This window comes from Stegostoma tigrinum, chromosome 21 (genome assembly GCF_030684315.1).
Source record: "Stegostoma tigrinum isolate sSteTig4 chromosome 21, sSteTig4.hap1, whole genome shotgun sequence".
Taxonomy (NCBI): domain Eukaryota; kingdom Metazoa; phylum Chordata; class Chondrichthyes; order Orectolobiformes; family Stegostomatidae; genus Stegostoma; species Stegostoma tigrinum.
Genome location: NC_081374.1, coordinates 46,485,888 through 46,513,714, shown reverse-complemented (window position 1 = coordinate 46,513,714; position 27,827 = coordinate 46,485,888). Strand labels below are relative to the sequence as shown.

Here is a 27,827-nt window from a genome sequence, read left to right as displayed (position 1 = left end):
ACAGACGAAGCAGAACATCAGAGGGACAGCAGCTCACTGCACATAGAACTGACCAAATAGCCAATTAAAAGGTACTACACCTAATTTGACAAAATCTGCCACAGTTGGCAAAAAAACAAGTTCATTTAAGACTATCTCCATGCTTCCTGCATTGAACCAGGCAGTTGTGTATACATGCACACCAGGTCGGTCAGAGTCACCAATGCATAATTTGAAATTTGCCTTCCGGCCCTCTCCGACAGATGAGCCAGTTCCTCAGCAAACTTCACTTGCAGTTAAGCAGAAGCCTGTAAAATGGACAAACCTGCAAGTCCCAACTACCAGGCCTCCTGAAGTTTTCACTCTTACACTTATACCATGCTGATTTTCCCTCCCAAATGTTTTAATCCATTCTAAACAGATTTGCCTTTGGAAGCTTCAATTTGCCAGTGCAGACTAAACACATGACTATCTTGATGCTAGCATAAAGAACTGTGAAATTTAGTTGGCCATTACTGAACTTACGCTCTTCCACTGATGAAAGTGATCTGAAATAAAGATTATCCAAAAATACAGTTTGAAGACAGCTAAATTCTGGAGGGGGCTCCCCCCCACCAATTTCTGCTGCTGAAAAGGTGCTAATCATAGCTCTAGCAGGTTCTTCAAGACTGGTGGGAATATTTTTACGGTATATACGATAACCATTTTGAAAATAACACCTTCAAAAATAGAACAGTTGATGTCAGTTCCTTATGTTTCTTTAATTGCTTGGTTTTGGTGTTTTTGGAATTGAAAATTCTGATGCATTTATGAAGTACTTTTCTAATTGGCTTAAATGCACTTGAACATTTTAAAAGGGTGGATTTAGTGCACGTGTCTTCCTTATGGTTGATGACAAAAATGTACTTTTTTTCTAAAATATGAGTTGCACGTTATACCTATGTTAAAGCATTAGAAAGTTGAGTTTCATGGAATTAATGACACATTTCTTTTAAAATAAGAATGAAGTACGAACATAATGGTCAGATTCTTCTGAACCAGAGGGATAAAATAAATGGACACATCATTGGATAATGAAGAAAAAAAATGGCCATACTGTTCTAAAGCACAAAGATACAGATATCACAGACCATGTGATTAATTAGCTTATAGGCCGGTAGAAAGATAAAGAATCTTTACTCAAAGAAGTTATAGAATAACACCGCAATGAAAATACAACAAAGAGCAGTCAGATTTCAGAGGGGAAGATCATGTTTGATCAAATTTGTTAAATTCTCTGATGAAGGTGGCACATAGTAGATGCATAATCAAGGTCACAGCATGTGAGGTCAGAGTTATGATAAAAGAAAGGATAGCAAGCTGGTTACAAAGCAGAAGAGAAGGGTTAGGTGTTATGGATATTTATTTGGATGGAAAAAAAAGAATCGGTAGGTCCTGGACAATAGGGATTCATGCTGGCACCACTGTCATTCTGAATTCATAAGAATGATTTAGGTCTGGATTTTCACCAAGTTTGGATGAATTGGAAACTTTTTAAAGTGATATGTGGAACCTGATTCTGGAATTTCTGCCCGATTCCCTATAATTTTCACCTACATGGGATAAAGGTGCAGTCATAATCATCCACCCACAGCTACCACTCCTTTAGTTGCCTTTGCAGGTATGGGGGTGAGTGGTGTGATTAAGCCCCTCTGCAATATTGCTGGAATCAGGACCCTTCAGTTGGCAGACATGATTTACAGCCTCTCAGAGACAGGTGGATGACAGAGGAAACCCATCTCAAGTGAGAAACCAAAAACAAAAATGCCATCCTCTCTGGAAATTCTTTCATTTGCATTTTGGAATTCATTCAAAACCATTACTTCTTTAAGTCTCAACATGTTAGAGTGTAAATCATAAAAGCTAAAACAAAGTGCATTCAAAGCAAAAAGAACACAAAACTTGGGCCCTCGAGTCCAAAATTAAAAAAAAGTCTTCATAGAATCCCTATAGCATGGAAACGGACCATTTGGGCCCCAACATGTCCACACCAACTGTCCAAAGAGCAGCCAGACTCACCCACCTACTGTATCCCTGTAACCCCACATTTCTCATGTCTAATCCACATAACCTATGCATCCCTGGACACTATGGGCAATTTAACATGACCAATCCACCTAATGTGCACATCTTTGGACTGTGGGAGGAAACTAGAGCAAACTCACACAGACAAGAAGAGAATGTGCAAATTCCACACGGGCAGGCGCCAAAGGCTGGGATCAAACCAGATTCAGTGGTGCTGTGAGGCAGCAGCGCTGATCACTGAGCCACCATGTTGCTGTGCAATAGGATCAGCTATCCCTGGACTGTTTTGACTGACAGGGCATTTGTTGTACCTTTGAAAAAACATTTCTGATTTTTCAAAGTTCTATTGTTTAGATTTTCCAGAGTTTCTTATTTAAACAAGCATTCATAATAGGTACAGCTGAGTTTCAAAAGATCTAGAACAACTTCAGTGGTTGAACACATTGATATTAAAGACATTTTGATCTAGTCAATCTTGAGATTAAAGAATTGTAAGAGCTTAATGAAATAAATGATTTACAACAGACTAACCACTAGCAGGGATTCACAATTTTTGAATAATAACTATTCTTTTTCAGTAGGGTGTGTGTTTGAGTGAAAGCTTTCTTTTTCTTGTCCATTTCAGACAAATGGATCCTGAAATGTACCCATAGTGGATACTGAATACTGGTTGCATGACTGTACAGGAAATAATGGGAGAGTTTTGGTCTGGTGGGGATAATATGGTGGGGAAACAGGAAAAGGAGCATGGGAGAGATGGTAAAGGCATTGGAAAAAGGTGAGGGCCTGACTGTCACCATTAAAAGTGAGGTGATATGCCTCAACATCTGCCAGCCTCTTCTGATGGCTTGACCCTGCTCCTGTAGGCAATAGGGCAAACTCTATTCCATTCACCTACCGAACATGGCATTACAAATGCCAGTGACCTTCCAACAAAGGTACATAATAAATTTGCAGCATGGGTAAATAATTGAAAGACAAATTACTATATAGATAAAGGGTGCTGCACTTTATAGAAGAATAAAAAGAGAACATAAATAATTTGGAGAATGTCATTTCTAAATGGGTAATAATTTCCATACTATAGGAATCTAAAGGAACTGATTCAAAGCAAAAGGAATCAAAAAGGTAGTGACACAGGTTCATGAGGCCATACAAAATGTAAACAAAGTACTCGGGTTCACTTTGAAAATGATACAGCTCATTATCTTCTCTGATGCAAACAGGAATGTGGAATAAATGCTCGTGTGGCTGTGATATCCACATCCCATGAACAAATAATAAATAAAAGGGACTGAAAATCATACAAGTTACGCTCAACCAGCATTGAAGCTGGTTAGGCAACATGGAGCAACCGTTCTGGTCTCCATCTCAGAAGAAGGATATAGAACACTGGTAAAAGCTACAAGATAGCCCTGAAACATTTCTCGTAATGGCTGAGAAATTTATTTATTGATGAGATATTAGATATTTACCAGGAAAGAGTTCCTGCTGTTGAAAAGGCAGTGGTGTTGTAGAGGTTGACGTATAGGATTCAATTACCACTGTCAAAACAAAATTTCTGTGTGTATGCATGAGCATGTACTGTGGCAGAGGAAGGGTGCAGTGTTAGCATTCATTTTGAGAGGGCTAGAATACAAAAGCAATAATGTACTACTGGGACTTAATAAGGCGCTGGCAGACTGCGTTTGGAATACCGAGAACAGCTTTGGGCCTTGTGTCTAAGGAAGGATAAGTCAACCTTGGAGTGGGTCCAGAATGATCCCGGGGATGATGGGCATGTCAGTGTTATAGGAATATGGGCCTGTACTTGATACATTTTAAAAGGATGAGAGGAGATCTTACTGAAACTTATGGAATACTGCGAGGGCTGGAAAGAGAGGACATGGAGAAGTTGTTTCCACTGGTAGGAGAGACTAGGACTTGAGGGAACAACCCCAAAGTGACTACCCTTTAGAACGGAGATGAGGATGGTGAATCTGTGGAACTCATTGCCATAGAGGGCTGCATAGGCCAAGTCATTGAATGTATTTATGACTGAGTTAGTTAGGGGGTTAAGGTCTACAGGGAAAAGGCAGGAGAATATGGTTTGAGAAACATATCAATAATGGTCAAATGCAGAGCAAATTCAAAACAGCTTAATTTGCTCTGATATTTTATGGTCTCATGGGTGTGGAAATAGTAGTCCAAAATTGGAGGTCTCACATAAAAGTCAGTTACTCAGGAAGGAACTTTGATATCCAGAGTGGTAAGAGTATGAAATGTGTGACTAGAAGGTGCAGCTGGGGTAAATAACAAACAATGATGTATTTGGGGGGAACGTACAGTCACCAGAGGGTGAAAGGATATTGATCAGATCAGATTGGGATAAAAAAAACTCTAGTGGAGTTCAAACACTGGCATAAATCATTGGGGCCTGTGTTGTACACTGGTACGTATCGTGACGGATTAGATGCTGCGAACAGAGACATAATGGGTTGTATTTCCTAAACACAGACACAATGTTTTTTCTATAACTCAGGTGCTGTTCCAGATTTGATATCTTGAACACAGTCAATATACATGTGGGAGAAATTGAGAATTGCTTATTTATTGTTTTATATTAATAATTTCTCCAAGTATTTTTTTAGGAAATGCTATGAAAAGAGATGACATACTGTATACAATGATTTATCAGTAAAATGAGTGATATTTTCATTGGGGCATAAAGTAATCAAGAATTAATACGGTGTATTTTCACATGACATCTACAATGGAGATTTTTGGAACTTGCATGGCATCAGTTGACCTTCCTCCACTGCAAGTGAGTTAAATTGCAGTGGAGGAAGGTCAACTGATGCCATGCAAGTTCCAAAAATCTCCATTGTAGATGTCATGTGAAAATACACCGTATTAATTCTTGATTACTTTATGCAAGTGAGTTAAATTGCAGTGCTAGTTTAACTGATGACATAGAAGCACTAAAACAAAAGGCAGTAGACATGGTGACGTGATAATGAATTTCTTCGCTCCCTGAAGTACGCCCTATCTTCATGCTGAAAGAAAAATTATAATAAATATTATATAAATAAAAATATTATAAAACTATTACACAAATAATTAGAGAGCAATTTAGAAAATATAAAACAAAGTGTGGTAAAAAATAAGATGCTGTGTTAGGGGCATTGCTGATTTGTTATTTCAGTGCTAATTGTGCAAGCAGTCTTCAGATTACTTCAACAATGAAATAATATCAGCCTTGTATAACTCCATCCATAACCACATCTTCTCCATGTCTTTGCAAAACCATTGTTTGCATAATAAATCCAGATTTTGCAGAGAATGAAATCAAACAGTTCATTATTTTCTAGAATAGGAAGAGGTGAACAGTCAGAACTAGTTGAGATTGAAATTTGCAATAGATTCAAATGTCGTCAAATCACACTAATTAAAAATGAGTGGTTTATGGTATGATCCACATTGGAATCCACAAATTTACCATGTTGTACAATTGCTTTCCATATTCCATCTTACAAATCTTTACAAAGTGAAAGCTAAAGATTAGATTAGAACTGGTATCATTCACATTAAAACATGAGCAAAGCTGCTAGGCTAAGAATGACTGCAGATTGTTTGACTTAAAGGAGCAGATGTGAAGTTTTAATAAAAAATTGGGCTATCATTTAGCCTTAAATTTACAATGAATACCGTTTTTGGGGAAGTTGCAAGCCAGGAAATGAAGTGTTAACAAGATAATGTAGTTTCTTCAATAAAGCCTTTGAAAGAAGCTTAAAATATTTACATACAATTGCCATGATCTTTTGATCAGAAGGTCAGCTATGTGCAGCTATGCAGTCCAAGATGAGGCACATTGGTACATGGGGATTCTTGCTTTTGAACAATGAGGTCTATTCAGAGAATTAAAACAGTAACATAGTAAAATTTGCAAGGTTATCATGGGAAACTTTCTCTCTTCAAGATAGTGACTTTGACATTGGTTAGCGTCCTGTTAATCACCATTTTCTTTTATTCATTCACAGGATATGGTCAGCACCAGTCAGGCTAATTTCCAGAGGGCAGTTAAGTGTCAACCACATTGCTGAGTCTGAAACTAGGTGTAGGCCAGACTAGGTAAGGATGGCAGTTTCCGACGGGTTTTTCCTGACAATTGACAACGGTTTCATAATCATCATTAGACTCCTAATCCCAGATATTTTTGAACTCATATTCCACAATCTGCTGTGGCAGGATTTGAAACCAGGTCCCCAAAACATTACCTGGCTTGCAGGATCTGTATAAGTGTCTAGCATTAGTACCACTAGGTCATCACCTCCTTGAACTCTTTGCTTAGTTGCCTAGTAGTACAGAACTTGATTATTACCAGAAAGAAAAAGAGTTGCCTACCAACTAGCACCTCCGCTTATACACTATAAATGTTGGTTTTACCCTTACATTGGTAACTTATGGATTGTCTTAATTACTAGAAGTTGAAAATCTTCTTTAATTTCTTTTTGCAAACAATTCTCAAATTCTCATTTACAATTCTGAATAATGTTGACAAACTATTATGACCATGGTCTAGAGAGTCAGCCTATTCTTCCTCTATTCCCAACATCTCATATGTCCAAGGCACCTATCCAAGTAATTGCTTAATGTGATAGCCACATATATTTTGTGAGTCACTGGACAGCAATTAGGAGCAAATATTTTTGTCACTTCTTCCCCCAACCCTGCTCTAAATCAGCCTCTTGCAACAGAAAAAGAAGCATATCTAGACTTGTGTATAATCTGCATTACGTGTTTACTCACTCACCAAGCTATCATGGGAGCCATTGAGCAATGGGCCTTTAATGCAAAATAGGAACATTGGGTCAGGATCATGACATTCAATCCTTCAAGTCTGTTTCACTATTCAGTGAAATCATACTGAACTGCATACAAAAGTCTATCTGCCTGCCACAGTGCCATATTTGCCAAAATGCTTGGCTAGTTTAGATGTAAAGACTTCTGATCATCTGCATGTTGTTATGGAAATGTGTTCTATAGTTGGTGATCTCCCTTTGCAGAAAGGAACATTAACTATCTTCATTTCTGAATGTAAGAACAAATTACTGCAGATGCTGAAATCGGTACAGAAAACACCGCATGCTGGAGATCACAGTGGGTCAGACAGCATCCGTGGAGAGAGCAAGCTAACATTTTGAAACTAGATGATGCTTCAGAGCTGAAGGGAAGTATGGAGGGGACAGCATTTATGCTATTTTTGGGTGGGGTGGTGATGAGCAGGGAGTGGGGTGATGGGTGTAAGGTGCTGGTGGAGAAAAGATCACTTGATTTGAACTATCAACATCTTTTCTCCACCAGCACCCTACACCCACCACCCCCACTCCCTATTCCCCCCCACCCAAATATAGCATAAGTGCTGTCCCCTCCATACTTCAGTTCAGTTCTGATGAAGCGTCAGCTAGACCAAAAACATTAGCTTACTCTCTCTCTATGGATGCTATCTGATGTGCTGTGATCTCTATCTCTTGTTGTTTTCAGTTCTTTTATGAACGACTTGGCTTGGGTTTATGTCCCTTGGGCTAGTCACAGCCACCAGCAGGAGAAAACTTCACTATTTCTCCTAACATTTCTTTTCAAAATCCTGAAAATCTCAGTCAAATTCTCATTTAATTGGATATATTACAGCTACAAACTGAGTTTTTCCAATTGCTGTTCCTAAGTGAACCCTTTTAATCCCAGTATCATTCTGGTGATGTTACTCTTGGTGTATTTTCTTGGTGTCAGCTGGCCACTGAAATAAATTACAAACCCAGTTACTCCCACCGTTACCTCAACTATAATCCTAGCCCTAACCCAATCCTCACATCCTGCTTCCTATTAGAACTCCATCCCATTCTTCATTTTCTTCATTTCCATTGCATCTGTTCTGAAGATGGCACCTTCCACAGGGAAGCCTGAGAAGTGCCTACCTTTCTCCTCAAATGAGGATAGCCACTATCAGAGTTGAGAGTCCTTAGCCATGTTCAGTCCATCTCTCATGCTTCTACCATCACCCTTTCTATATGATAGGGTCCCCTTGGGCCTCACTTACCACTCCACCAGCCTATGCATCCAAAAGATTGTAAGCCATCATTTCCATCATCTCCCACAGTATGCCAAGACTAGATATATTCCCCTCCCCCTTCCTCCCTTGTCAACATTCCTCAGGGAGGATTCCCTCTGGGATACTCTTCCTCTATTCCCAACATCTCATATGTCCAAGGCACCTATCCAAGTAATCGCTTAATGTGTAATACCTCCCCATTTACTTCCTGCCTCCTCACCATCCATGGCCCCAAACATACCTTCTAGGTGAAGCAGCAATTTAACTGTACTTCAGAAAATACAGTAGACCATATTGAATGTTCATAATGTAATCCCCTTTAAATTGGGAGATGAAACACAGACAAGGTGACTGCTTTGCAGAGCACCTATGCTCTGTTGATAAAAATGGCCCTGAACTTCCAGTCACCTGCCACTTCAAGGCATCACCGTGTTCCCCTTCAATATTTCTGATACAGGCCCGCTACTGTTTTCCAGCAAGCTTGCACTGAAGCTTGAATAGTAGCATCTAATTTTCCACTTGGACATCTTGCAGTCTCTGGGACTCAACATCAAGTTCAATAACTTTAGAGCCTGATTCTATCCTTCCATGATTTTTACCCACTCCCACAGTGTTATGATGCGATAGTTTTAAGCGATGCCGACCCATTTTCAGCCACCCTCAAGCCAATTATCACATTACATGTTTTGCTTTCAGCACTGACTATCTATTCTCTGCTACCCTCAGCTTATTTTAACTTTTTCAGCTTCTCTTCTGACCTGGCCTAGGGAGGATCCTCTTCAGAGGGTCAATGCAGGCTCAGTGGGGTGAATGGCCTCTTTCTGCACTGTAGAGATTCTGTGATACAATGGGGGCAATGATCAGTGTGTTTGCAGGTGACAGAGATTGGCCAGGTGGTAGTGAGGAAGGTGGTCTTGGGTTACAGGAAGATATGGAAGGGATGGGTAGATCAGTGCTAGACAGAAATTAACCCTGATCAGTGTGAGGTGATGCACTTTGCAAGAAATAATAGGATAAAGTACACTCAATAAATGGCAGGATACTAAGATGTTCTGAGGAACAGAGATCTTAGGATGCTTGTCCACATACTGCCACCTGAAAGCACGTCAGTTTAACAGGGTAGTTAAGGCGGCATATGGGACACTTGGTTACAGACAAAACAAAATCTTCAAATGCTGGAATCCAGGTAGACAAACAGGAGACTGGAAGAATACAGCAGGCCAGGCAGCATCTGGAGGAAAGGAGCAGTCAATGTTTTGGGTATTACCCTTCTCCAGGGCCTTTCCTCCGGATGCTGCCTGGCTTACTGTGTTCTTCCAGCCTCCTGTGTGCTGATATGGGACACTTGTCTTTATCAGTTGAGGCATCATTCCTGAAAGCAAGGAGGTTATGCTACAGACGTACAAAACTTTGGTTAGGCCACAACTGGAGTCCTGTGCGCAGCTCTGGTCACTAAAAGAACAATGTGATTTTACTGGAAGATTTGTAGCAGAGATTAACCAGGATGTTGCCTGGGATGGAGAATTTCAGCGATAAAAAGAGACTAGATAGGTTTGGGTTGTTTTCTATAGAGCAGAGAAGATGGAGGGGTGGCCTGATTGAGTTGTACAAGATTTGAGGGAAATGTACACAGTGGATACAAAGCATCTGTCTCCCTTAGTTGAATAGTCAATAATGAGAGGGCATAATTTTAAGGTAAAGGACAGGAGGCTTTGCATGGACTCAAGGAAAAATGTCAACAACAACAACAACAAATGTGATAAGGTAGAGCAAGTGAATGAAGAGAAAGTTGGGGAACACTTTGGGTCTAGCAATCATAATTCTATTAGTTTTAAAATGGTTGTAGAAAAGCATAAGCCTTCCATAAAAGTTAAAAAATTTTTAATTGGAGTAAGACACATTTTAATGGTAGGAGACAAAAATTGATTGGAATAGACTGTCATTTTACCTGTGAACATCGACAAGTGGGAGGCTTTCAAAAGTGTGATGACGAGAGTTTAGAGGCATTATGTTCTTGTTAGAGTAAAGGGTAAGGCTAGTAAGATTGAGGAACAATGGATGAATAAAGATATTGAGGTTTAGTGAAGAATAAAACAATCTTGTATTAGATACAGATAACTAGGTTCAAAAGAATCTCAAATCAATATCAAGAGTGTGTAGGGGAATCCTTAGGAACTCAGGAAAACAAACAGGGGATATGAGACAGCATTGGCAGGTAAGGCTAAGGATAAGACGGTAACTATAGAGAGGGAAAGGTCCCTTAAAGATCAAAGAGGTTTTTGCGTTGAACCCGAGCAGATTGGACAGATGCTAAATGAATATTTCATGTCAGTTTTTACTGTGGAGAAAGAAATGGAGGGTAGAGAACTCAGGGAAATAAATATCAATGTTTTAAAAACAATTCACAATACAAAAGAGGAATTGCTGGAGGTCTTAGAGAATATCAAGGTGGATAAGTCTCTGGGACCTGACCTAGTGTTTTCCAGAATACTGTGGGACGTAAGGGAGGAAATTGTAGGGCCCCTTGCTGAAATATTTGCATCAGCAACAACTATGGGTGAGTGCCCAATGACTGGAGGTTGGCTAACGTCCTGCCTTTGTTTAACAAGGGTCATAAGAAGAATCTGGAGAACTACAGACCTAAGAGTCTGGCTTTGATTGTGGGTAAGTTGCTGGAGGTGGTTCTAAAAGAAAGGATTTATAAGCATTTGGAGGCAAAAATTGATTAGGGATAATCAGCATGGTTTTGTGTGAGGAAAATCATATCTCTCAAATTTGAATGAGTTGAATATAGGACAGTAGCAGGCAAGTGGGATTAATTTAGTTTGGGATTATGATCAACATGGCCTGGTTGGACCAAACAGTCTGTTCCTGTGCTGTGCGACTCTGGCTCTATCCAGAAGGTGGTGGGAAAACAGCAGAGCCGGAAATCTCACAATCTTTAAGTAGTATAAGGATGAGCACTTGAAATGTCAAAACATTCAAGGCTACGTGCCAAGTGCTGGACATTGGAATTAGTGTAGATAGTTCTGCACAGACTTGATAGGCCAAGGGGCCTTTTCTATACTCTAATATTATAATTACAGAACTCTCCCAAGTCTAGATGGATAGGCATTGTATGGGACCATGTAAAGAGATATACAAGAGATCAAAATTAAATAAATTGTGCCACTGCCCCTGTCAACACCCACCATGCACTCAGTAATGGTTTGTCAGTCCTATCAACATTCCATAGACCATGAGGGAGAGCGTGAACCACATTGCCATTGCCATATTCAAAACTAGCATTCAAAAGCTGAGCATGAGTTAAGTTAACATGTTTCTTAGCCACTCTCATCGCCCAGAGTTACTCTTCACTCTCCAACTAATAAAGGATGTGACTCAGTGCAGCATCACATCACTACATAGTTTTGTGGAAAGGGTGAGAAGGAAAGTGGTTTGAGATGAATAGTTATAAAACAGTTGTGTAACAGAAGAATGAATTATTTCAGAATAATTTTATTTACTCTTCACAAACAGTTTTGACATCTGTGAATTGTGTCCACTTTTTGAAACTTATTAACAATTTATTATCAACAATTTCACTAACCATTTAAAATGTTTCTGCTGCCTTGGAATTGATAGATGTTAATGAACTTCCAACGCGAGTAGCAAGGACTTCAAGATAACTTGCATTTTTGTGTCTCAAACATCAGACACTGAACAGTCAAAATGCCTTTCAAAACACAGATAAAAAAGCAAATTTCCCAAGAAAAGTCTGCACCCACAAATTTCTAATGTGCTTAATGTTACCCACCTATAATGCACATCATTAAAGTATCAAACAAAACTAAAAAAAAGGCAGGTGGACATTTACCTGACATAGTCTCCATTGAGATCTGTTCTGCGACCAAAGCCAACAGGACAATAACAGTGAAAGAACTGTTGAAAGAAGGAGCTGCATGATAGCCACATCCAACTGCCAGCATTCACACTCCAGTCAGCATCCAAAAGCAGCTCTTCAAACACCTGGAACGACAGAAAATAACGCCGAGATAAACAATGGGTCGGGATGTAGTTCTGAATATTTGAAATCTACTTTTTTTGAATGTTCAACAAAATTGAGAATAAAAAGAATAACACGTAGCCAAAGTTCTGAGGAAGTGTCACCAGACTCGAAACGTTAACTCTGATCTTTTCTTCACAGATGCTGCCAGACCTGCTGAGCTTTTCCAAAAACTTCTGTTTTCGTTCCCATTTCACTGCGCCTGCAGTTCTTTCAGTTTTTCTTTAATATATAACTTGGGCAACAACAACCTCAATCCTGGCTCAACTGCAGCACTCTGATCAGTGTGTCATGATTGATGCCATTACTGGGGAAATCAGATCCCAGAATGTATATTTTTATAGTTATAAAAAATACATAATATATAAAATATATTAAAAACACACGTTTATTTTTATCATTAAAAAAGTATTACATAAATGGAAAAAAATTAAATAGATATAGATGTACAATTTATCTGGGTTCAAATAGTTGTAAACTGATGGAATTAGACAGTAGATGAAAATTTGCCGTGCGTAAGACTACTTTCCAAGTTTGAATTGTCCTTCTGTATCAAATCTTTAAGTTTGACTTAACTGATTCATCCCAGTTATGTGAACCGTGAAGTCTTCTTACATAAATATTCACAAAACTGAAAACTTGGAGGATTTCTTAGGTCTTTTACTACTTTGAATGCTACTAACTAAAAATATTCCTGGTTGTGATGTGTCACAAACTAAACTTTTAAATCCAGATAACAGAGCTTTCCTAAACTGTCCTATACATTTCAGGAGATAATCTATATTTACTTATGACCTCCAATCAGACCTCCACCAAAACATAGCCTAAAATATTTCAATCTCTGGGTTTTCTTCGAAGTTAAAAATCAATCTGACATTCATCTAAATCAAAAGCAAATTAATGCCTTAAAATATTAAGGCCCTTACCATAAACCCCTACAGTATCTACAGTCTTCCAGGTATACTCCAGGACTTTGTAGTCACCTGCTATTTGACCCATACTATGTTAAGTCATGGTTTCAGAAGATTCTCACCATATTTTTACAACCTCCACAGAAGTAACCAAATACCCATTTGTCATTAGTTTGAAATCCAAATGCTAAAAATGACCTTTCATCACAAGAGTCCAAAGGCTGTTGGTTCAAGTTCAATTCCAGACTCAAACAAATAAACGAGGCACACTTCAGAGTATTTTCTCATAACTACAATCAAATGGTGCCATCTTTTGGGCAGAATATTAATTGAGGCTCTGGACATGAAAGATCTATTCTACAAATAGAATGTGCATCTTGGCAAATACTTAGCTCTCAGACAACACTAAAATAGTACAGTTTAAAATATGAAAATAAAATAACCCTAACTTTAAGCCTTTAATCCTCCATTTGTCAAATTTCTGCAGCTACCAACTTTCTCAACGACCACATCACTTCCAGCTTTGATGTCCTTGTTCCTACTAAAATCATTGCTGTCTTCATCCTTGCCAACTTCCTGGTAGGGCTCACATTACAATGGCTTTAAGTCTGAGGAATGCAGACAAATCTCATGGTGGTCTAAGCAAAATGGGCAATGGCGAGATTTATGACAGAATGAGGCAAGAATTCCAGTCAGACCTATCTTGACGTGCAGAGTGTTACACAGCAACTTTTATGCTTTTACTAAGTAGCGCGCAGACTTGCCAGTTAAGGGGAATTATAGTTTGTTAAAAACCCTGCTAATGACCTAACATACTTCATTAATATTTAGCTTCCTATTTTACTGCACGCACCAAAAAAGCCAGTTGAGAAATTTCAGTATAGAAATCAGAGCAGGCACCTGGTGATTTCAGCTTGCCACTTGCTCTGAAGGATCTCCATGTTGCTTAGGGCCAAACAGCAAGTCAAGGCATGATCTACTATTACAAGCTGCATGTATCCTTTGTTCATGGACCCTGGCATTTGCCGTCCCCTCACGAGAATCATGGAACCCCTTGGACAGACATGTAGGCTGCTCAGGAAACAAAGACTTGCAGTGCAGAACACACTGGCAACTAGCATTGAAAAGCTGCAGCTATGGAGGTGAAGTGCTAATGCAACTGGAGATATGTAGAGCCAATTTTCAAGGGGTTGGACATTTCATATTCCCATCGTCTGATAAGAGTCAGAGATAAACCAGGTGAAGGGGAGGGCAAGGTAGAAATTGGAAACAACGTGGATAAATGTTTCCAATTTTGAATGAGAGAGATGCAGCACTGATCACGTTTTGATGTACCAGAGAAAAATGTGTGGGTGGGTGCCTGAGTAGAACTGGAACATCGATGTTCCGAGTACCCCACAAAGAGATCGGTATTACTAGGATCCCTGTGTGATCATGGCTGAGAGGCAGTGGCTGGGGGGGTGAAAATAATTTAGTGGGACAGAGGACACCACTCTCCAACCCCTCACAGCCCATTTCTACCTCCTTCCCTAAATTCACAACCTGGACTGTCTGGGCAGACTCATTGTTTCTGCCTGCTCCTGCTCCATAGAACTCATCTCTTCCTACCTAGACTTTTTTTCTCTTCTCGTCCAGTCCCTTCCTACTTATAGCCATGATTGTTCTGAAATTTGCATCAGTTTCACAATTTCCAGTTCGCAGGCAACAGCCACCTCCTCTTTACCATGGATGTGCAATTCCTTTACATATCATCTCCCATCAGGATGGGATCAGGGCTCTCCGCTTCTTCCTGGAAAGTGTTCCCACCCATTGCCACCCTCCTCCGCCTGCTGAATTCTTCCTCACTTTGAATAACAACTTCAATAACTCCTCCCAATTTCTTCAGATCAAAGTGGCAGATGCGACCACCCAACACATATTCCCTTCTGCTCACTTGGCAGCCTTCCACAGGGACTGTTACCTCCAGGACACCTTGATGTCCACTTCTTATCCACTCGTGAGCGCATCTTCCAATGCAATCAGAGAAGGCGTAACACCTGCCAATTTACTTCCTCCCTCCTCACTATTCAAGGCCCCAGACACATTTTTCAGGTGACGCAGCAAAATCTACACGTACTTCATTCAATCTAGTCTACTGTATTCACTGTTCACGATGGGTTTCTTCCAGATTGGGCGAACAAAATGTGGACTGGGCAACTGATTAGCAGAACACCTCCATTCTGTCTGCAAAAATGTCCCTGAGCTTCCTGCTGCCTGCCACTTCAAGACTCCACTGTGTTCCTCCTCCAACATCTGTCTCTAGCTTGCTGTGCTGCTCTGGCAAAGGTCAGCACAAGATGGAAGAACAGTACCTTATTTTCTGCTTGGGAGCTCTGCAGCCTTCTAAATTCATTATCAAGTTCAACAATTTTAGGGCTTGAGCACCATCTCCCATATCCTTACCCCAGCCACTACACACTTGTACTCGTCAACACATAGGCTGCTACCACAAACTATCCATTGTCAGCCACTAATGGTCCCCTTTAGCAGCTATGCATTCTCCCAGGATGACCATTACCCTTTTTTTGTGCACCCAAGAGCCACTCATTGTTTACACCTACCCATCCCACACCTGATCTTTAGCATTTATACCAACTTTTACCTGGCTGCAGTCATTTCTGAGGAATGGTCACTAGACCCTAAATGTTAGCTGATTTCTCTTTATAGATGCTACTGGAGCTGTTGCGCTTTTCCAGCAATTTCTGTCTTTGTTTCTGATTTCCAGCATCTGCAGTTCTTTCAGTTTTTTTTATCCTAAAGAACATTTTTTTTGGATCTCTGGCTGTATTGCATTAGCTCACATAAATGTAAGGGTGGTTTAAATGGTTGGGACTGTACAAATATCCTACAGAGCTAGCATACCATCAACAATTATAGACTATTACTGTTATTTGAAGGTTTAAACACAAGGCAAAAAATACTTGAATGAAATATTCTTAATTCAGTATCCCCACACAAACAAAAACGTTTGTCAACTCGTCAGGAAATCTTAACTTCAGAAAGTGTCTATTTAAAACTATGTAAGGCGAATTTCCAGTGTAACTTGATGATAAAATTTGAGATACAGTAAACAATTGGAGGACCAAAGGAATCTGCAAATGGATATGAGCCAGACGATGGCAGAATTCAATACCAGTATATTTGAAGTTGCTTGGACAGATTTTCTTTCCATGGCACAAACTGAATGTTGTGTTTTACGGCTAAAAGGTTTAAGTTAAAATATTACTTGTACTGATGAATATATAAAATCATAGTGCAATTTCAGTTGAGTATTGTGTCCGGTCTTCAGTTCCACAACACAGGAAGATTGTTGAAGTAGTGGAAGTGCTACAACATCAGCTATATAGATGGTGCCTTTAATACAGCAATGTGACTTAAAATGCTTCATCGGAGTATTACAAGATAAAGTATGAAACCTAGGTATTTCGCATTTTATGCAGCTCAGACAGTGCTCAAAGGTAGGCCACCCCCTAAAACATAAGGCTGTAAAGTGAGGCCATGGTGTTAACAGCTGGTTCTAGAACTTGGTGCCGTGTGAACTGAAGATGCAGCTACCAATGCTGGAATTATTAGAATTGGAGATGGTTACGAGGCCAAACTTAGATGAGCACAGAATAACTTGGAAGGTTGTGGAGATAGGAGATTGGAGAGATTTGAAAACCAGGTTAAGAATTTCACTAAACAAGAAACAAAAAGAACTGCAGATGCTGGAAATCAAACAAAAATTACTGGGGATCCAGCAGTATCTGTGGGGAGAAAGCACAGCCAAGATTTCAGGTCTAGTGACCCTTCTTCAGAAATGATTGTAGCCAGGAAAAGGTTGGTATGTATGCTAAAGATCAGGTGGGAAGACAGGAGTGGGGAGTAAATGATAGGAGGAGATGGAGCCAGATAGAGAGAGAGAGAGCCCTTAGAGATCTTCTTTAGGATAAAGCCGGTTGAAGTTGGGGTATAACTGGATCAAGATTAGACTGCCATAATTCTGATCCATTTTAAACTCATTCGTTCTGTCCTTATATTCATCTAATCCATTAAACTTTTTAGTACAGTTATACAGAAAAACCCAGAGCAGTTTTGGAAACAAGATGATCCTATTCTGCAGTGTTGAAATAGCTGGAAGATTTCAAGCATAGTGCTACAGCACCACCAACAGGAGGGTGTAATTATAGTTAGGCTTTCAAAGCCTAACTATTTTCCTAATAAATATAGAAATGGGAAATAAGGTTAATAGAAAAATAGGTACAACATCCCTAATAGATAATACAGATTGTGTCTTTCTTTGTTGGAAATCTCTGGTATATAGAACTAGGAGACACAGTCATTTAGCTTGTGGTAGATCTTTTTCAAGGAGCTATCTTATATGAAGGCCTCCCAGATTTCTCCTCAATCCTGAAAATTTGTTATTACGTATATGTCCTATTGTCTTTAAAAATTCGTATGGAACCTAATTCCACCACCTATTTTTGTAAGCTCTTTTAGTTTTATCCTGTCCTTTATCTCTTTCATTGTCCATGGCATTTTTTTTGGTGAAATGGAACTTTATCCTCTCAGGTGTACAAACTTGTTTTGTATTATTTTAAATGTTTCTTTAAACATCTTTTACTGTTTTTCAGTAGTTTTACCCATTAGGAGATTTTCCCAGATTATTGTAGATAGCATGTGTTTTATGTCATTAAAGTTGGCCTTGCCTAAATCTAAAATCCAGCTGCTGATTCGTGCTTTTGATAATCAAACACTACATTGAACTTGATCAAGATATGGTCACTATTTGATGAACGATCATGCACTAATTAAATGCGGCTCATTGCTAAATCTAATATTGCTGGCCCCCTTGTTGCATTCAGGACATAATTTCTGAAACTGTCTTGGATGCAGTCCAGAAAAACACTACTTTTCTGATAGGTGCTTGTCTGCCTCTCACAATCTATGTTAACATTAAAATCAGTAATACCACCCTGGCTTTGCTCTGCCTAATTTCTGCGCTTATACAAATCTAGCATTTCAGAGCTGCCACTAGGCATCTACACACAATAGCTATTAGTTTTAGATCCTTTAGTGTTCTTCATAGATATTGTCAGCATGCCTCCTCAGCTTTGTCCATGGTGGATACTTGGTGAGGTAGCATAGGAAGGGAAGAGCAAAGAGCAGCAGTTGAATTGGTATAAGAGCCATCTGGTAACACAATGTATGAGAGGCTATGGATATGGAAGAAAGGCATAGGGCGGAAGTGAGAATGCAAGCGGGTAGTGAGGAAAAGTGAATGACAGGAATATTTTGTGCTTCAATCTCTATTTTATTAACTTTGGCAACTGTGCCAGAACCCCAATGGAGGGTTTCCTCTTAGCCCACCTCAAGAACTAGCAACCTTAGCAAAAATCTAGGTTGTTTGATCTGACTCCCAATCAAGCTTGCCTCCCCAGACTGAAGATCAGAAATGCAGGCATCCACTTTTTAAAAGGTTGGATTTGCAGAGCTGGGAATTCTCCTGCCTCTGCACGTCGGGCTACAGGATGAAAATTAGGGCCGACTTCTAGATTTCTAGTTCTAATTTGCACCTGCAGTGGCCAAAGTTCAATCCATGTAATGAAACAAGAGCAACAATGATCACACTACATACTTCATTTCTGACTGCAGTTTAGGAAGGATCTATTCATCATACTATCTGCCTGAGATACCTTCATTCCTTCTTCCCAACTGATCCACAGGTCTCCTCGGGTTAGGAAACATGCTACAGCATGTCGGGCTAGATGATGGATCCAACCTTCCTGACGTAGCTGAGTCATAATAGCATCAATCCATGGATAGCCAGTTTTCCCCTCTGCCCACTTAGCTAGTGAAACTGGATTTTTGTCCCAAGGTATGCGCACACAAATTGGATTTCCCTCCATTTTGTCAAAGCATGGGTTATTTGTTGCTGCTGTGTAGAAAAACTCACGCCATAGAAGCTGGCCATAGAGAGACAGTGGTGGTGAATCCGTTTTCTTTATCTGGAAGTCAAAAAACCAAAACAAACCATTTTATTTATCAGACAATATCAATTAATGGCTCAACTGAAAAAGGGGTAGTTTTAAAATAATTTAAAATGGAGTGGGCATCACAAAGAAACATTCAGAAGGAGATGCAAAGTAATCAAAGGAAGATACTGACAAACATAATTAGAATAAACAATGCCAATAACTCAAATAAATGGTGGAGGAAATGTGATAGATTAAGATGTGGTTGAAGTACGTGTGTATAAAAGTACAGGGATCCGTAAATAATGTTGATGACCTACAGGTGCAAACAGTTAGATGGTATCATATCAATTGTGTAGACCTATTTGAAACAAGATGCAGAATGGGAATTTAACATTCCTTGCCACAGGGTTCAACAGAGGTGATAATACACACTTGTTTTGAGCATATTGTATTATGAGCAATGTTATCAGAAGGTGAAAAGTCTCCAGGCAATATGCCAATGAAAATGCAAGTTCTACCGTGTAGGAGAGAATTCAATTATTCTAATCAGACTGGGGTTAAAAACTGGCTTAAAATATTTCCTGAAATAAGTAAGAGAAAAAGACTTTTTAGATCAGTTTGTTTAGAAAAAAGGAAGGAAGTGGTACTGGATCTAATTCTGAGGAATAGAGTATTTGCACAGTGATCACAACATTATTCAGTTTAGCACAGAGTTGCAATGAAATATGACCATCTCTAACAAAAGAGGATTTAACCTTTACGTTACCATTATTGAATACCCCCAGCGTTGATCAGATATGGAACTGGGCTAGCCTTATAAATTCTACAGCAACAACAGAGGCTAGAAATCTTACAGCATGCTACTTAACTTCTGACTGCCCAAACCTGAGCACCATCTACAAGATACAAGTGAGTAGTATGATGGAATACTGCTGCTCCAGTACAAGAACCTTTGACATCATCCAGTACAAAGTAGCTTAACTGATGGGCACCACATCCATAAACATTCCTTCCTTCCACCGCTGACACTCAATAGTAACAGTATATACCATCTACAATTTGCTCTGCAGAAATTCACAGACACTTTATACAGCACCTTGCAAACCCACAAACCCCCACTACAGGACAAGGGTAGCATATACATGAGAATTGAACAGCCACCAAGTTACTCGCTGGCTTCACTTGAAACTACATCCTTCAGTGTCACTGGGTCAAAATCCTGGAACTCCCTTCCCTAATGTCATTGCGGGTATGCCTACACCAAAAATGAACTGCGCTAGTTCAAAAGCAGCAGCTGGTTACCACCTTCTCAAGGCGATCAGGGATGGGCAATATCCAAGAGTTGATAAAAGGAAATAGCATCCATACAGTGTGGAAAGAGGCTATTTGGCCCAACAAGTCCACATCAACCATGCAAGGAGCATCCCACCCAGACATATCCCCCTACTCATTCTGTGTAACCCTACATTTCCCAATATTAATGCACCTAACCTCCACATCCCTGAACACTATGGGCAATTTAGCATGGCCAACCCACCAAACTTGTACATCTTTGGACTGTGGAAAGAAACCTGAGCACCCAACAGAAACACAGGAAGACACAGGGAGAATGTGCAAACTCCAGCAGAGAATTGCCTAAGGGTGGAAATGAACCACAGTCCCTGGTGGAGGCAGAGTGGGTACCATGGTCAGCATGGACCTGTTTGGTCCAAAAGTCCTATTTCCATGCTGTATTACTCTATGACTCCAAGTGCTAACCATTGAGCTACTGTGCCCCACTGAAATGGAAATCTTTGTTAAAGCTAAGACGCATTGCATACAATAGTAATAAATTCAGATTAAAATTTGATTTTGAAAAATGGTGAGGGCATAGCAGGTGTACAGAAAAGGGGAAAAAGGGTATTTGACAGTGGTGTCAAAATTCTTAAGAGTTTTGATGCATGCAGTTGTTTGCTTGCCAAACTGGTCGTTCAGTGATGGGCAGATGTTTCGGTACCATTCGAGGCAACATCAGTGTGACCTCAAATCGAAGTGTTGGTGTTCTACTCTGTTCCGAATTTATATCATCTTCTGGTGTGGTGGGTCTTGTTACTTCCAGTTCTGGTTTTCAGCAGCAGTCTGCATACAGGGTCTATTTCTATGTGTTTTTTTAATGGAATCCCATGTTGAAAACCAGGCCCTTGCATGTCTGCTGGTTGCTGTCCCAGTGTACTCACTTCATCCCAGTCGAACTGATGGCCTTCACTGTCTGTTTGTATTGAGCTGGTGTGTGCGCATCCTGGTCATCAGTTTACACACAGACAGACAGACACACAGACAGTATGCAGTCTTGTGCTGTAGGTTTCTTTGTTTCTTTACACAAAACAGAACCAGAAGTGACAAGACCCAACACACCAGAGGATTATATAAATTCGGAACAGAGGAGAACACCAATGCTTCAAATAGAGGTCGTACTGATGATGTTGCCTAGAATGGTAATGAAATGTCTGCACTCCAAGGAACAACTGGCTCATTGAGCAACAAACAACATCACAACCCGAGCTACAAATTTTTTGCAAAGACCTTAAAAAGTTGTGATGCATATACAAGGGAAAAAAGATGGTTTCCAGAGGCTCAAGGGTCAGTAAATAGAGGATATAGATTAAATGAACAAAGAACAAGAGGTGACATAAAAAGAAATGTACACAAGTTATTATTCAATTCCAGAAATCCAGTTGAAGAACAGAACTGGAGCCAGTCAGTACTGAGTTAAAATAGCAGGATGGGTGAGCAAGTTCAGAGACCCAAGCAGCACAGCCAGCGAGTTAAAACAGCATGGAGACATGGACCCAGAATATTAAAACAATGTAGAGAGATGGGGACCAGGTGTTTTAAAACAGCAGGATGGTGGATCCAGGAAGGGAGCCGAGGGAGGAGCTCATCATAAACAGGGTGAGAAAACAGTGACATCATGGGAAAACCACAAGTCTATGGTTGATAAGGAACAGTTGCTCAATGGGTAGCACAGCCTTGGGTGACTGTCAGTGTGAAATTTGCACAATCTCCTCACGGATTTCCACTAATTGCTCCAGTTATCTCAGTCCAAAGATGTGGAGGTTGGTGGATTGGCCATCCTAAATTGCCCTTCAGTGTCCAGGGATGTGCAGGTTGGGTGGATTAGCTTGCAAGGATAGGGTGGGGGCTTGAATCTGGTTGGGATCCTGTCCAGAGTGTTAGTGTGGACTCAATGAGCCAAATATTCTCTTTCCGTACTGTAGGGATTCAATATGAATCTGATAATTTGAATGCATCTTCTATCTGGCCAGTTCTGATGAAGGGTGTCAACCCACAATGTCGACTTTCCTGCTCCTCTGATGCTGCCTGACCTGTTGTGTTCTCCCAGTTCCACACTCTATGGGCTGAAAGATGCTGGGCCAGGTGACATGCTGTACCTGCATGGCGTAAGAACTGGTGAACCTAACTGCAGTTCACTGAGTACATCGGTAGGAAATATTGGTTGTTCTCTGGTTGAGAACTGATGAGCTGGAGTCTGAGCTTTGAACACTGATACATTAGGGATGGGGAAAGTTATCTGAACATTGGTGTCTTAGGAGACAGTCACACCCTTGATATTAACTCCCTTAAATCTGGTCAGTGGTCAGGATCAGAAGGATGTGGCTATGAGTGAGGGAATATGGGCAACTGAGAGCTAAGTTAAAAGCAGAACCAAAAGGATAATGACCTCTAATCACTAGCCAAGCCATGAGTTAATTGCCACAGGGTCAACCAGATTAAAGAGGTAAAGGCATAGCTACAATATTGTTATGGGAGAAGTGGGTCCAAGTTCATGGGGCATTGGTACCAGTAATGGGGAAAGAGGGAGCTGATCTGATGGGAGCAAGGGCAGGTGTATGGAGGAAGGTAGGCAGAAAAAGGTAGAAGGAAGAGGAGAAGATTCAATTGCATGGAAAATTAAAATCAAAATGTTACAGGACAAGGTAAGAATGCAAGTCAGTGATGGGGCTGATCGTCTCTTCCTTTCATTTGCCAGTAACAAAATGTATGAAATGTCACATTGCTTCAAAAAAGCATAAAATTGAGAAATTTGATAACAGAAAAAAAAACTTAAAGGCATTGTATCTGAATACATGAAACATTGAATAAAATTGAGTTAACACTCCAAATACAGATGGAGGAGTATGATCTGGTTATGATTACGGGGACATGTTGCAGAGAGACCCCATTTAGGAATTGAATATCTCAGAGTACCCAGTGTTTAAGAAGGATAGGTGAGAAGGTAAAAGAGGTGGCATAACTTTTTCATTGAAGGATAGGACTGGAGTTGTAATGAGAAAATGTAGTCTGTGTTGAATCACAGGAGATGGGAGAGATATTAAATGAATATTCTGTGTCAGTTTTTACTGTTAGAAAGAAATGGAGGCTAGAGAACTCTGGGAAATTAATATTGATGTTTTGAAAACAGTTCACATTACAGAAGAGGAAATGCTGGGAGGTCTTAGGAAACAAAGATAATTAAATCTCCAGGACCTGATTAAGTGCATCCTAGGATGTTGTGGGAAGTTAGGGAGGAAATTGCCAGGCTCCGACCAAAAGTAATTGTATCATCTATGGGTGATGTACAGGAGGATGGCTAATGTTTTGCCATTGTTTAAAAAAGGCTGTAAGAAGAAGCCTAGAAACTGGAGATCTGAGAATCTGACATTGGTGGTGGGTAAGTTGTTGGAGGTGATTCTGAAAGTTGGGATTTACATGCATTTGGACAGCAAGAATTGATTAGGGGTAGTCAGCATGGTTTTGTGCAAGGAACATTGTGCCTCACAAACTTGACTGGTTAGGTCATTAAAAAAACTCAAAGATTGATGAGGGCACAGCTGCATATGTTGTTTACTTGAACTTCAGTAAGGCCTTTGACAAGGTTCCACATGATTGACTAATTAGTGAAGTTAGATCACATGGGATTCAGGGTGAGCTTACCAATTGGATACAAAATTGACTTTAGAGCAGGAGACAGAGGGTAGTGGCAGAGGGTTGTTTTTTTGGACTGGAGGCCTATGACCAGCAGTGTTCCTCAGGGGTCATTTTTGTTTGTTATTGATATCAATGACTTGGATGAGAACATAAGAAGTATGGTTAGTAAGTTGCAGATGACACCAAAATTGGTGGCATAGTGGACAGTGAAGAAGGTTATCTAAGATTACAGTAAGATCTTGATCAATTGGGTCAATGGGCTCAGGGATGGCAGGTGGAGTTTAATTTGGATAAATGTTAGGTATTGAATTTTGGTAATACGAACAAGGACAGGACTTATACAATTAATGAAAGGGCTCTGCGTAGTGTTGCAGAAGAGACAGGCATTGGGGTTCAGGTACATAATTATTTGAAATGTGCACCACAAGTAGGCAGGGTGGTTCAGAAGGCATTAAGCACACTTGCCTTCAGTGCACAGACTTGAGTGTACAGGAGTTACATTGTTATGTTGAGGTTGTACAGGATGTTGGTGAGGCCTCTTCTGCAGTACTGTGTGCAGTTCCGTCCTACTGTTATAGGTAGGACATTATTAAACTGGACAAGAGTTCAGAAAAGATTTATCAGGATGTTGCCAGGAATGGAGGGTTTGAGATAGTAAAAAAAAACTTGAAAGGCTGGGATGTTTTTCACTGGACGAGAGGAGGTAGAGGGGTGACCTTATAGAGGTTTATAAAATCATGAGGGGCATAGGTAATGTGAATAGCAAAGGTCATTTCCATGAAGAAGTTCAAAATTAGGGAGCATATTTTTAAACGTGACAGAGGAGAAAGATTAAAAGGACACTTTTTTTTAAAAAAAGTGGTTAGTATGTGGAATGAACTGGCAGAGAAAGTGATGGATGCAGGTACAGTTACAATGTTTAAAAGAAATTTGGATATGTTCATGAATAGGGAAGGTTGGAGGGATATGGGCCAAGCCGAGGCAGGTAGAACTAGTTCAGGTGGGACCATGGTTGGCGTGGACTAGTTGGACTGAAGGGTCAGTTTCCATGTTATATGACTCTATGCCTCTATAACTACACAGTGTTAGGTGAGACCACAACAGGAGTATCGCATAAAGCTTTGGTCCCCTTGAGGTGGAATATAGTTACACTGGAGGCAGTTTAGAGGAGGTTCATTAGATTAACACCACAACCAATATTGCTGGAGAAACTCAAAAGGGCTGGCAGCACCTGTGGGTAGAACGCAGAGTTAATGTTGCAAGTTTGGTGACTTTTCAATAGAACTGTTCTAAAGAAGAGTCACTGGGTTCAAAAGGTGTTAACTCTACTGTCTCTTGTACTTGATTAGTAAGTTTGCAGATGACAGTAAAATAGGTGGTATCGTGGACAGTGAGGAAGTTTATCAGAAATTGCAGTAGGATCTTGATCAGCTGGGGAAGTGGGCCTAGAAATGGCAAATGGAGTTTAAAATAGCTAAGTGTGAGTTGTCATATTTTGGAGAGTCATGCTGAATGGTGGGGCCTTAAGGAGGGTAGTGGAACATAGGGACCTTGGAGTTCTGGTGCATGGTTCTTTGTAAGTGGAATCACAGGTAGACAGGGCAGTGAAGATGGCTTTTGGCACACTGGCAGTCAGGGCACTGAGTACAGAAATTGGAAAGTTATGTTGCAGTTGTACAGGACGTTGGTGAGATTACACTTGGAGTATTGTGCTCAGTATTGGTCACCTTGCTATAGGAAGGATGTTATTAAACCGGAAAGGATGTGAGGAGATTTACAAGGATGTTGCCAGGACTCAAGGGACTGAGTTACAGGAAGAGGTTGGACAAACTAGGGCTTTTTTCTTCAGAGTGTAGGAGACTGAGGAGGGATCTTACAGAAATGTATAACATCATAATTGGCATGGATAGGGTGAAAGCACTTAGTCTTTTTCCCAGGGTTGCGGAATCAAGGACGAGAGGGATAGTTTAAGGTAAGAGGGGAAAGAATACATGGGAACCTGAGGGGCGTTTTCTTCTAAATCCCAGAGGATGGTATGCATATGGAATGAGTTGCCAGTGGAGCTGGTCAAGGAGGCATTTGGACAAATGCCTGGATAGGAAAGATTTAGAAGGATATGGGCCAAGTGCAGGGAAATGGGGTTAACGTGGATGGATATTTTGATTGGCATGGAACAGTTTGGGCCAAAGGGCGTGCTGCCATGCTGTAGGACTCTATGGCTCTATGACCTGCTGAGTTTCTCCAACAATTTCAGTTTTTGTTTCAGATCTTCAGCATCTGCTGTTCTTTATCTTATGATAGTCACTTGACTGATTCCAGAAGAGAGGGATTTGTCTTATAAGGGAGATTCAACAGTTCATGTATAGAAGAATGAGAGAAGATCTAGTGAATGCATATCAAATGCCAAATGGGATTGATAAATTAGTCACAGAAAATGCTTCCTGTAATGGGGTAATCTAGTACAAGGTTGGAATAAGGGTAGTGGATTTAAAACAGATATCGGGAGAAATTGCTTCTCTCAAAAGGAATGTGAAACTGTGGAATTCACTAGCCCAGAGTATAGTGGATGCTGGGACATTAAGTAAATTTAAGGAGGAGTTAGATACATTTTTAAATTGATCACAGTTTGAAAGGTCATAGAAAGTCAAGAAAGTGGGAGTGGTGGCTGAGTTGAAATCTTCCATGATAGTCTTGAACGGCTGAGAGGGCTTGAGGGGCTGAATTGCCTACTTTTCCTGCTTCTTGTATCAACATGTATATATTTACTAATAGAGAAACAGGTCAAAAGATATCCATCTCTTAATCCCAAGAAATAAGTTTTAGTCAGTGTCTTTATATAGGCTTCAAGTGAATCTGCAGTAATGTCCACCAATTGCAAAGTGGTGGATGAGATTTAATAATAATAATAATCATTTAATAATAATGCAGGCCTTGGAAGGGTAGACAATGGGAAGGAGGTGACACAGACACAATGAGCTAAATAGCCTCATTATGTGCTGTCATTTTATAATTTGATGGTAAAAACTGTGACCTAAAATTGCAAAGTTCCCTGCACAAAAATGATGTGATAAATTGCAGCTATAGTACACTGCAAGCATAAAAAATAAAAATCTTCCTGTTCATACTACCGATAGAGTATACAACCAGCAACCAGATTTTTAACAGTTGATACATCATTTGGTCAGCAACTTTGAGCCAACATAAATAAAAACACAATAAATCAGTCACTTGTTTAGTAGTTTCATTTTTTGATACTGATCATCACAATTAGGAATCTTAGCATTTGTCACAACAGCAAAATAAAGATACTTACACTGCAACATTTTCCTTCTCTCCCAAATGAGCTTATATGCTTCCTTGAGATGTCAGAAATAATTATCTTTCTTAATGAAAAACATTAGTTTAGCAAGAGTCTCAAAACGGAGAATTTTTTTATTGTTTCATCAGTGCTAGACAGTAAAGATAATTCATTTCTGAAAAACTCACTCTTTTATATAATTCTGTTAGCTTGAAGTAGAAGAGTCGACAGGACAGGCAGCCAAATCGAAGGTAGGGACTGAGGCCTGTGGGACTTGCCAGTAGCGATAAGGCATTCATCCTCGGCTTTTCAAAATTAGCTACCCATGCCTACAGAAAAATAAAGTGATAAGCTGTCACATTGTACAAATTAAGTGTCTATTCTGAAGAGCTCCAACTTCTGCTAATGCCACTAGGCATTCAGAAGGTGAGCTACTCATTTTGACATGTTTTTTGAAAAACTTTCTGCTTTTTGGCTG

The 27,827-nt window shown here is 40.0% G+C and overlaps 1 protein-coding gene across 3 annotated transcripts in view; it reads right to left on the bottom strand.

Annotated features, from left to right (window-relative positions):
- The window catches only part of LOC125462958 (cryptochrome-1), a 78,985-nt gene that overhangs the window by 23,687 nt on the left and 27,471 nt on the right, over positions 1-27,827 (bottom strand). For all 3 annotated transcript variants that reach the window (XM_048553502.2, XM_059653501.1, XM_059653502.1), the window contains 3 exons: positions 27,538-27,678; positions 18,802-19,113; positions 11,988-12,139 (listed from right to left, as the gene is read on the bottom strand). In XM_048553502.2, coding sequence (XP_048409459.2) covers positions 11,988-12,139; positions 18,802-19,113; positions 27,538-27,678 — 605 coding nt within the window. The remainder of the gene's footprint in view (positions 1-11,987; positions 12,140-18,801; positions 19,114-27,537; positions 27,679-27,827) is intronic.